The sequence below is a fragment of the Rhinolophus hipposideros genome (genome assembly GCF_964194185.1).
Source record: "Rhinolophus hipposideros genome assembly, chromosome: 26".
Classification (NCBI taxonomy): domain Eukaryota; kingdom Metazoa; phylum Chordata; class Mammalia; order Chiroptera; family Rhinolophidae; genus Rhinolophus; species Rhinolophus hipposideros.
In genome coordinates, this window is record NC_138072.1 from 12,123,128 (window position 1) to 12,135,432 (window position 12,305).

Consider the following 12,305-nt stretch of genomic DNA (forward strand, 5'->3'; position numbering starts at 1 on the left):
TTTCCAACTGCTTTCATCATCAAATATTTGCTTGAGTTCTACCTAACCACGTACGTGTAAGAAGAAAAGTACATATTAACTTTAAGACTTACCGAATCAATTACTATCAGCAAGTCTTTTTAAAAGAAGTATTGCAGCAGGCGTTATGGTAAAGTTAACAAAAGAAACAGAGGACAGATGTGTAACCTCAAAAGACTGACTGGTCTAGACAAAGTGATACAACATAAAATACACATGAGAAAACTCAGAACATTTCAAAAGCAAGAGATGAAGGGCCAAATGATACAGGCTGAACATATAGCTGATCCATCAGGTTTAAGATACAAGAACGAGGAGTCTAATGAGTCTTGAAGGGCAGAGGGCATTCTAAATGAGGAGAATGTACAAAGACCTTACAAGATTGTCATGATGAAGACAGCATTTCGAAAATGTCTTGGGAGAGATCAAAGACAGGAAGAGGGAAGGGAATTTTGAGATCAGTGAACCCTCATGCCCAGAGACCAAGGAAATACTACCTATGGCGTAAGCATAATAAGGAAACACTGCTTGTCACGTGTGACTTGGTAAATACCAGGACCGAGACTTGGGTAGAAGATGAGAAAACAAAAAGAAAGCGGTTAATCCCAGAGAAGCTCCGGAGAAAAACTATGTAAGAGAAAGAAAATGCAGAGAATCCACAGCTCTAAAGAACACGTGTATGGGGCTAGGAGAGGATGCCATCACCACTGAACGTAAGAGAAAGGTAACTCAGTTTGAGAAGGAAGGACCCGCAGTCAACTTTTGGTATGCTCAGTAAATCAAGAATATTGTCTGTTATGACCTTTGTATAAAGGGGAAAAACAGCCTTATCTTGCCCTATTCTTTAAACATATTATTCTGAGAAAGCATTATAAAACAAATTAAACTCCACTGTAAACACGCCATAAAGAAGCATTTATTACATGGAATAATGTCTGAAGAAAACTGTAACTTTTCTTGGAGATCAGATTTTAACAAAGCAATGACTCTAAAATGGTCACAAGCTTTATGAATCATCTCATTTATGTCTGAAAAGTGCTTTGATATATCAGAAATATTACAAAGGATGATGAAGAATTTTGCATCAGTAGATATATACTGTCTGGATAAAGCCAGGCTGGGAAGCAGGCGGATGAGATCACTCTTTGAGATCCCTTCTCGCCCTCTGATTCAGTCTTCTCACCATAAGAAAAAGTTCACTCATATTCACTCACCAAGCTGAGACAATTCCATCTTCTTTTTAGACCAAGTATAATATTGCAAAAGCCCTTTATAGGCCTGAATTAAGTTGATTAATACTTCCTGGGAAGATGATTTTTCACCGTATCTCCATGTCTCTGCCTGGCTGAGGTTTCTGTTGGCGTCATCAAGCATTCCATGATGCAGAAGGTATAATGCATGTTGTAAGGAGATCTGCAACAATAAGACAATGCCCACTGAGACACAGGTCATTAGACAACCATTAGTCAGAAAGCTCAGTAAATGTACGATATGTGCTGGGCTGGGCTAAGACCTCGGCAGCACACAAACGATGTCATAACATTGTCCCTGTTTTCCAAAATTTCAATCTAGCAAAGAGGAAAGATACATGAAACAACACTATGTAAATGAGAGCAATAGTTTATAAGCTTACAATCAGAAGACAGTGTGACCTAGTGAAAAGAACAGGGGCTTTGAAGACAGAGCGTCCTGGCGCAGATGCTACTGAGAAGCTACAAAAACAGCATAGAATGGTGGTTGCCAAGAGCAGAGGATGGAGGAAATGGGGAGATGTTAGTCAAAGGGTACAAATTTTCAGTTATAAAATGAGTAAGTTCCAGGGACCTAATGTACAGTATGGCAACTATGGTTAATAATACTGGATTACATACTTGAAAGTTGCTATGGGGATACAGCTGTAATGCTCTCTCCATAACAACAATAAAATGGTGATTCTGTGAGTGAAGGATGTGTTAAGTCATCTTATTGTGATAAATATTTCACAATGGGTACGTGTATCAAATCATCACATTTTACACATTAAACTTACACAATGTTACATGTCAATTATAGCTCAACAAAAGCTGGGGGGGGAACATTTTTACGTGTTCAAATTCCTATATGTTTAGCTCTATCCTTTTCCAAAAGTACCAATTCCTAGAGAGCTCAAATGACTTAAGCAAAGGTATTAGAATTTGGCCCATCATCATAATACAGCACAACTGCTATCTCTGAAGGACTGGTTTTAGAAGTGAGAGTTATACAGAGAAGGTATTTTCATTATGAGAACAAATGGGCAATAGTAAACAGAGAAGTAAATGGTTCACACCACACTGCTTTCTTTCAGCTTCTCTTATTTATCCAGGTGTCTTATCCTTGTCTATGCCTTTTACATGACTATCTTCCCTATCATCGACACAAGCAATTTTTAAAAAATGAACACCACGGAGGTGGCTGGTTAGCTCAGTTGGTTAAAGCGTGGTGCTAATAACACCAAGGTTGCCGGTTGGATCCCCACATGGGCCACTGTGAGCTGCGCCCTCCTTAAAAAAAAAAAAAATTAACACCACAAATGTAAACTCACAAAGCCTAAATTCTCACCTTTAAATAATTCATGACACCAATATTTTTCATCCTGTCAGCAAAGGTATTGAAAGTCTCCACGGTGCTTTTGGGATGATAATAGAGAATTTCACTTCCAAGCTTCCAAATAATCTGTCAAAACAGAAATTACTAATGAAAATGTAAAAACCTTGCCTTAACCAATGTCTGCCTAACAAAGCTATTTTTTTCTGATTACAACATTTAAAAAGCAACCTATAAGTTATTTTCCTAGATATCACAACTGTCCACATTTTACTGCACTTCACCCAATGAAACTATCATCTGACATGATAAAATTTTTCCATCAATTAAATTAAAATACTAGATAACTACAACGGTGTTATTTTTAAGTTAGTAGTCTAAAGAGGTGGGCAGTTAGGATACATATTGAAGATAACAATTTTTAATTAGTATAGGAGGAAGGTTATTAAAATCAGAAAACTTGGGTTCTATCAATATTGGCGTCTTCACTGCTCCTGGTCTTTATTATCTACAAAATGACTAGATGCTTCCTGAGAGCTCATCATGTTCTACAACTATGGACTATATGCAATCTACATTAGAACTCCAATTTAAGAACTGTCATCAGCTATGGATAAATTTTAATAAAGTATATTTTTCCCCAGAGCACCAAAACTTTGGTGACAGAAGTGGGAGCTCTTCTTTTTTCATGGAGTGAATCTCTATTTCTCTTACCCCAATTTAAAGCACTTTAATAATATTGACCTTAAAGTAAATTGAAGTGGATTTTAAATCAATTCTTTCTCTGAACATATGTATTAGTTGTTTGGTATAATCATAATACCTTCCCAAATCAGGGACATCAAGATTTCATGTATAGAATACCAAACTGTGAGCTTTTGGTATTTTGGAGCTTAAAGAAAACTTGGAAATTATCTATCACAGATGTTCTTAAAACCTAGTTGTATATAATTACCTGGGATACCCATTAAAAACAAATATTCTAGGAATTCAGATTCTGATTCAGTAGGACTGGGGTGCAGTACAAGAATCTATATTTTCAACAAAAGCCATAGGTAATTCAAATAGAGTCAAACAAGTGTCTGGAAACCACTGATCCAATACCTTCATTTACAAAACAAATTTTGGACAAAAAGAGCCTGTAATGTGTCCAGTGTTTTAAAGATGTATAAAACTTCAGTAGTCCATAAATTAAATTTTCACTCAACAGTTAAATTTTTTTCTTTCAGGTTTTTCTTGACTCTCTGAGATACCTAACTGATGCAGTGGGTACTGTATTAGTAAAAGCTATTTGAGATATTCATGTGCTGTCATTTGCGGATAAGCTGTCTCTCACTGAACAAATTTAACAGTATATGCAGGCACTCGTGGAATTTACCTTCTATGGCAGAGAGACAAACAATGACCAAAAACATTGTAATTAAATTGACAAGTATTATGGGGAAAGAATGGAACGGGATAAGGGGATCAGGAGTGACAGATGGAGAGTAGACGGGGTTGGTGGGCAGTTCCAACTTTCAATAGTCATGGGAGGCCTTGTTGAAAATGTGACATGAAGGAGGGTTGCCATAGTGATACCTAAAGACGTTTCCAAATAAAGGAAATAACTAAGGCAAAAGCAATCAGACTGAAGTATATCCAGCCTGTTCAACTGAAAGCAAGCGGGCAGTGAGGTTAGAGAAGAAAAACAAGTGGGAGAGTACAGGGGATGAGGGCAGAGGGTGGAGGGGAGTGAGCAGATCATGTAGAACTTGTAAGCTAACAGCAGTACTGGCTTTTACTCTCAGTGAAATGGGAAGAATCCATTACAGGTTTTCAGCAGGGAAGTGACACGATGAGCCTTAAGTCCGCAAAGGATCATGCTGTATCATTCGTCATAGGTCACAAATCTTGGAGCAAATCAAAATCACAACGAGATACCACTTAACAACCATGAGGACAGTGATAATTAAAAAGACAGACAATAACAACTGCTGGCGAGGCTGTAGAGAAATCGGAACCCTCATATACTGCTGGTGGAATGTAAAATGGGGTAACCACTTTGTAAACAGTCTAGCGGAGGTCCTCCAGAGGTTAAACCGTTACCATATGACCCAGCGAGTCCACTCCTAGGTATACACCCAAGAGACATTACAACAAACATCTCTACGAAAACTTGTACATGCATTTTCATAGCAGCATTATTCACAGTAACCAAAAAGCGCAAATAACCCTAATGTCTAACCGCTGATGAATGGATATATAAAATGTGGTATGTCCACGCAATGGAATATTACTTTACAATATAAAGGACTGAAGTACTAAACACGTGCTACAACATGGGTAAACTTTGAAAACATTATGTTCAGTGAAAGAAATCATTCACAAAGACCATGTATTATACAATTCCACTTATACGAAATGTCCAGGATAAAAGTGCAATATTAGTGGTTGCCAGGGGCTGGGGGATGAAAACAGGAACAGGAAGCGACTGCAAGTGGGTACCGGGTTTCTTTGCGGGGGGGACAAAAAATATTCTAAATTTAGATTGTGGTAATGGTTGCACATCTCTGCGAAAATATGAAAAAATAGTGAATTGCACAATATAAATGGGTGAACTGTATAGTGCGTTAATTATATCTCAATAAAACTATTCTTTTTAAATTAAAAAAAAAAAGGTTCGCTCTGGTTGCTATGTTGAAAACAGACTAGGGGATGGAGGAGAGCAAACAGTCATCTACGTGAGACGATAGTGGCTTGGATCAAGGTGCAGCAATGGAGGTGGTGAGAAGTATTCAGAATGCAGGTATATTTTGAAAGTAGAGCCAACAGGACCTTTCTTATGGTTTGGATATGGGGTATGAAAGCAAGATCACTCCAGAGTTTGGCCCTAGCAATGAGATTCAAAAATAACTATCATCTGAGATAAAGAAAATTAGGATTGATGAAGATCAGAAGACCCATTTTAGATCTGATAGAATGACACGAGCATTAGTTAAGTGGTACAATCTGGACCAAGTGGTGACGTGGTACAATCTGGACTTGAAGACAGATATCAGGGCCACAGATACACAACTGGGAACTGCCAGCATCCAGACTAAATTCAAGGTTATGAGACTGAAGGAGATCATCATGAGTGAGTTCAAACAGAGAAAAGGACTCGGGATTAAGTTCTGGGGCACTCCCAAGTCCAGAGGCCACGGAGAAGAGGGGCAGTCAAAAAGGAGACAAAAGGAAAGGCCAGTGAGGCAGGAGAGAAAACAGAGAGAGAGCAGTGTCCTGGAAGCAGACGAATAGTGTGTCATACAGAAAGGAAGGATCTACTACGAGTATGTTAATACTGCTGACAGATCAAAGTAGATGAGCGCTGAGAACTGGCCGCTGGGTTTAGCATTGTGGAGCTCACTGTTGACCTTGACAAAGCAATTTGGTAGAAATGGTGATGCTGGTGGTTGGGGGTGCCTACCTGGAGAGGGTTTGGAGAGAACAGGTATATACACTCTTTCTAGGAGTTTTACTAAAACGGAGAGTGGAAAAATGGGGCACATTTTCCCACTGGAGGGAGAGGGGGTCAAAAGATGATTATAAGATGGAAGAAATAACATGTTTGTATGATGATCAGAAACATCCTATAGAGAGGGTAAAATTATGGCACAGGGAAAGAAGGAAGAATTATTGGAATGAATGAATGAATATTAGGGAATCTGAGAACTCAGAGTTCAAACTACTTTTAGTCTCTTTTAAAATCCTAAGTAAAGAGAAGTGTGCAAAAAGGTCCCAATACAAACTCTCCATCCAAAACTACTTTCGGTAGCTTTTAGTAAAATCAATTTGAGATCCTGCAAAAGCTATTCTAGGAGCAGTGCAAGAGGCTGAAGCTCCCAGACATGGGAAACCTCTTCCCGCAGACTCCCATGTGACTCACCTCAGGCGCAGCCTGCCTTTTGTAGCTATCCGAGTCTTCCAAAATCTGAAAATAACTGTGCATGTATTCTGCAGCTTGCTGCCATTGGTGCTTCAGCAGAGCTTCTTGGATGAAACTCAAACAAGCACTGGTTGTCTGAGCAAAATCCTTCTCCTTTTTCCCTCCAGTCACTATAAAGATTAAAGAGAAGAGTCTTTACCCACAGTGACCCCAATTCAACAGTTCAAAAAACTTACTTCTGATAACAGGAAGTTTTAGCAACTGTAGTAATCTCATTTGCATTTAATATAATTGCAAGTAAAATAGTAGGTATTACTTAACCCAGCCGTTCCCCAATATCAAAGCTAGCTTCACTTGAAACCAACTCTTTCACACTATTTTAGTTTTAGCACATGAAAAAAAAGTCTAATGTGGAGATATCTAATTTGATGTTCTTGGGCTTCCCAGAGCCCCGGATACTTCAGATCTGATTCAATCATCCTTTCATCCTTGCTCTGAACAATCTGGGTAGACTCTCTCCAAGAGGGCTGCAAAGCACAGTCGCAAGTATTCAGAATGGGTAAAAATAGGGTCATCCTAGGTAAGCGTGGTCTTTATTACTTACTAGTGTTCGGAAAACTAGAGGTGGGCTTTTATTTTTTAAGGACTGAGTTCCTAGTAACTCAATTATATTAAATGCAAATGAGATTACTACAGTTGTAGCCATTCGCATTTATATCTCTAGAGTACTGACAACCCTCATGTGAAGAATATTTGGACTTAGTTACAACCCCGTTATAGGGTTGCATGTTGTCACCTCCTCTTCCCTTTCCACACCACTACAGAACCCCCACATGCCAGCAGTCTTCCATACAGCTCAGGTATCCTTTCTGCTGGGAGGACACAGAGACTGAGAGGTACCAGGCAAAGATAGTTTTATAGCAATCAGCTTTCAGAACTTCAACTTCCTCACGTACTCTTTCCTAAAATTAATCTCCAAGAGAACTGCCTATAGTCAAGTCTTTGTTATTATAATCAACATACATTATCTCGGAAAGGGAAAGTATAGGTGTGAATGTTGTGAACAGCTAACATCCATTTCCAAGTCAAGTGGTTTCCAAGTCTTTGCTTATCAAAATTATAGAAGGACCTAATAATTCTTTATAACAGATCACAAAGTAATGTTTTCATAAATAATTCAGGCGTTCAAAGACCTAATCCATTGCTATAATTAAACTCCACTCACTGCCATCTACTTACTTATGTGACTAAGGTTTCTCAGAATTTACATTAACTAAAAACAAAATATAATAGAAGTGAAGCTAAACCTTTTCTCATTTTAGAAATATATAATATTCATCCACAGATATCTGAATTGGAAAAAAGTGATAACCATATCTATTTTATTGAAATAGAAAAGCAATAAAAATTTACTTTTAATACTTAAAATTTTTTAAACTTTTACTATTTATGGTTTTTCTGATCAGCTGTCAATTATTAATTATGTCTCAATCCAGAAGAAATGTTAATACTTAAAACCTTACAAAAAAATAAATATAGATACTACTTTTAGTGCAAGGATAAAAACATAAAAGGAAAAGGAACAAAATAACATTTCTATCTATTAGAAACCTTTTCATAAATTGTTTTAAATGGATGAAGAAAGGGATCACATTCCTATGCTATTTCAATTTAGATTCCATGAGATATATTTCTTAAGGTTTTTATTTATTTACTAAATTTATTGGGGTGACATTAGTTAGTAAAATTATATAGGTTTCAAGTGTACATTTCCATAACATATCATCTATAAATTGCATTGTGTGTTCATATATTTTTAAAAGTAATATAATAATTTCATTTAAATGCCAACATACGAGTATATTGAAAATTGCTAAAATGCCAAAATATGCTATTAAACTTATGATACCATTTTTAGATGGCATCTTAAAACTGTGCAGGGCAGTACATAATTTTTCAAAAAAAAATGTAGATGATATGTAAACAAACAAGTTTGAAGACAACTTTCTAGACTTGCGCTTCTCAAATTTTTAAATGTCTGTACAAATCACCAGGGGATGGTGCTGGCTTCTCAGTGTGGCCCAGTCCTACTCAGTGGGAGCCAGTAGCGTTCGTATCACTGGGGAGCTTACAAGAAATGCAGAATACTCTGCCCTACCCTGCTCTCTGAATTTGAAGCTGCATTTAACAGCTACACACAAGCTGCCCCAGAGCTGCAGCAACACCGAGCAGCTAATGTGAGAAACTGACAAAACGTCTCTTCCCTGAAACCTGATTTAGTTACCAGGAGGACTGATCTCAGGCCAAGCTCCCTTCTACCCCTCAAGTGTTCACAGCTCAGACTGGAAATCCTTGGCAACGTCCTCTCCTGTCTTTCAACTTAGCCTACATACCTCAGGAATACCTCATGTCATTCTTTTGTGAGCAAAAGATAATCTTATTTGTTGCTGACAAACTTGAATAATTGTCAAGGAAAATAAATTTGACATGGAAAGAGATACAATGAAGAACCAGTTCCATCATCCAAACTTCTAATGCCCTTGAAAGAATCTGGAACCTTGTCAGTCTGTCAACAAGTATTTTTGGGGCACTACTATGTGCCAAGCACTATTTTTTAGGTACTCAACATACAGTTTTATTCCAGATTGGCCCCTGCCTTCAAAGTTTTTATTCCAGAAGCACACTCTTCAGGATGCCAAAAGACATCAGAATAAAAAATAAGGAACTGTTAGGCAATTTCATTTTCTTATTATGGTTAATTGTCACTACAATGTCTAGATTAGTTGAAACCGTTTTCTCATTGCAGATAAAAGTATTTGGGTTTAACAGGCTCTCCATTACATATGAAACATTTCTAAGCTTGTAAATTCTGGTCTTAAACCTATTTGCTTGAGGACTGGCTCAAGCTCTCTATAGAACACTGGTGACAGAAACAAGTGCAGATATGCCTTAACTGGCAGGAACTTTAGATTACCAGGCCCCTACAAGAGGTGAAGTGCGACAACCGCTGAAGTAGCATCCAACCTAGTCTAAGCCACGTGCATTAAGCAGCAAAAATAACATGAGAAGAAAGAAACTATTATTTTTCCAACACACACTATGCATGAAGATCTATGCTAGGCACTTTATATATCTTATTTTAACTTTTGCTTATATATTTCAGTCATTGAAAGTATAGGTTTTGAGATCAGATAGACCTCGCTTTGACTCCCGAGACCAGCACTTAAGCGTTTACATGCTTTGAGATCCAGTTTCCTCACCTTTAAAATGCCAAGCATATAGATTTACTGAGGAGTCATTTGCTGAGATAATTACATGAGATGAGATTTAGATTGAAAGATAAAGATATAGGAGCTAAATTCTAGGAGCCAAGGAATCTCAGTCAGGGGCAAAGAAGGCAAGGCTAAGAAAGCCGAGTTGGAGAGCAGTAAGAAGAGTGCTGGTCTAAATCCATTCCCCAAACTTCACCTTCCATATGCCAATATACGGATAACAGCTTCTTTCATATATTCTTATAGGGAATTTATCCCATAGAAAAACTTGCTTATATTTACATTAGATGAAAATGGAGGAAATATTCTTTTTTCAAAACCTAGTGTACGTCGATTCTATTAGGAATTATTTCAAGCAATTCAACAGAAACATCTTGAAAATACCTCCGAGGTAGGTACACCTCAATAGCAGAAATAGTATCTTCTTCATCTATGTAACCCCAATATCTAGCTACTGCCAGGGAGACAGTAAGTGCTCAGTAAGTGTCGCCGGGGGTAAAATGTGTATCTACCATAATACAGGCTATCAGTTATTAAGTCAAAGGAAAAGAATTCTAAAAGAAAAAAGAACCTATTTTTTTTTAATGATTTCTTTTTCGTTGCAGTGTAAAAAACCCTCAAATATTCCTATCTTGAAAATAGAACCAGCTTGGTTATTCTTTTTGTATCCATATTGAATCTTACCTTCTTGCATTGAAGGTAAATGGTTGTATATTATGTTACTTACCCACACTTTGTATATGCTTTTGGAGCCAAGGAAAACACATTCCTGTACCAGAGAGCACACCGGTTTCCCCCAGGACATCCCCCATCATGGGCCTTAGCAATTCTTCGCTGAAATCACTCATACCTATTCCAAATAGAATATCAGTTATTTTCTGTACATCTTAATTCACAGAGTTTTACAGAAAACCAGCCTTCTTTTTATCTGATAGATATTATCTGATTAGCAAAATTAATTGTACCTGGTCGTTCCTTTAAAGAAATAGTTTAATTATGTCAGCAACAGCCGAAATTAATGATCCATTGGGGAAAAAAGACAACTACTACTAAGTTTCAAGAAAATACAAAGATACTGCCCCTTAATCAAGTCTAGAGGAAGAAACAACAAATAACGCATAATAACAAAACAATACAATAATAATAGTAGTAGTAGAAGTAGTTAACATTTTTGGGGCCCTTTCTATATACTGGGCATATACATCCTGTAATTCAATCCTTACAGACATCCTGGCATATTTTCTTCCATTTTCATGTTGAAAGAACCGAGCGCTCGGTGAAGTAATGTAACCTGGCCCCGCGGTCATAAGAAAGGGGAGGACAATATTCGATGACCTAGAACGTCAAACTGCTTCGCAGGAGCAGCGTTTGGGGCGGAGGAGGGCGTCGGAGAGCAGAAGGGACGGCGCGCGTCGCGCGGAGAGAGGCAGCCGCCTTCCCTGCGGAGTTTGCAGTGAGCGCTCAGGGCCTGCTCCCCCCCTCTCCGCATCCCCAGAGGACGAGGTCCCGCTGCAGGACCTGCGAGTACCCCCCCCCCCGGCTTCCCTCTTCTCCGCCACCCTGCACCACCCCCCGGATTTCGGACACCTTCACACTGTGCCTACATTACTGGAGCAGCTTGCCAACCAGTGACCCTGCCTTCAATCGTGTTACTCCACATCCCAGCCAGAGGGAATCTTTTAAAATCAGACTCCATGGTCAGGAGCATGGGTTTTAAATAACACATGAACTTAATCTGACGCACATGTATTTTAAGGCGTCCTTCCAGAAGCAGCTCTCCCTGCCCAACTTCTCAAAGACGACGTCGCGCTCGCGCAGTTGCCACGGTAACCGAAGCTTCTCCATCCTTTTGCCTCCCTCTCGGAACCTGCGGTCCCAGAGCGACAGGAGGAACTACCGGAAAGAGAACATGGGCGAATCCTAGCACCGCCCTTCGGCTTGCACTTGAATGTCGGCAGTGACTGACCAACGACAACCACCGGCACCTACCTGCCTCAAGCCGCGCTCTTCTCTCCCACCAAACCCAGCCGCACCCGCCCCCCGGAACCACGTGAGCAAAGACAGCGGAAGCCGAGTTAGAGACTGCTCCGTGTGAGCATGCGCACACTCCGGCTCGGTCGCTCAGGCGACGCGCAGACGCCGTCCCGCCCCTAACGCCTCCCAGGGCGACCGAGCCCTGGCGGTCCGCAGCTTGACCCCGGAAATGACCCGGAAGTGGCAGCGGACTGCCATCCTTCCCTTGCGTTAGGTCCAGATTTACATTTTAGTCTGTCCCAGTCGGGAAAATGGGAGACTTTAATTGCAAGTGTAAATTGAAGCGAAGAGAGTGCAGCTGGATGAGGTGAACAGTCAGAAAATCAGAATGTGTCACTTTACCAAACTGTACGATACACTTTAGGTTTTTGCTTGCTCATGAGTCTGAGAGGTGTGGCCTGAGGCCTGACAAAATAAACCGGCGTAGCCTTTGAATTACTTCCTTGAAATCTTTTTTCTCTTTTCCTAAAATTTTAGTTTTGAATTGAGGTGGCTCTTGACTACCTCCACAA

General features: G+C 39.3%; 1 protein-coding gene across 4 annotated transcripts in view; it reads right to left on the minus strand.

The window, feature by feature from the left end:
• The window catches only part of TAF1A (TATA-box binding protein associated factor, RNA polymerase I subunit A), a 29,810-nt gene extending 17,911 nt beyond the window's left edge, over positions 1-11,899 (minus strand). The window contains exons 1-6 of one of the 4 annotated variants that reach the window (XM_081039009.1): positions 11,749-11,807; positions 11,504-11,652; positions 10,487-10,609; positions 6,488-6,657; positions 2,599-2,712; positions 1,233-1,431 (exon numbers count right to left, since the gene is read on the minus strand). In XM_081039009.1, coding sequence (XP_080895135.1) covers positions 1,233-1,431; positions 2,599-2,712; positions 6,488-6,657; positions 10,487-10,607 — 604 coding nt within the window. In that variant the 5' untranslated portion in view covers positions 10,608-10,609; positions 11,504-11,652; positions 11,749-11,807. Of the gene's footprint in view, positions 1-1,232; positions 1,432-2,598; positions 2,713-6,487; positions 6,658-10,486; positions 10,610-11,503; positions 11,653-11,748 lie in introns of all 4 variants that reach the window. The other 3 variants (XM_081039010.1, XM_081039007.1, XM_081039008.1) reach the window with 3 other exon arrangements.
• Positions 11,900-12,305: the final 406 nt, after the last annotated feature.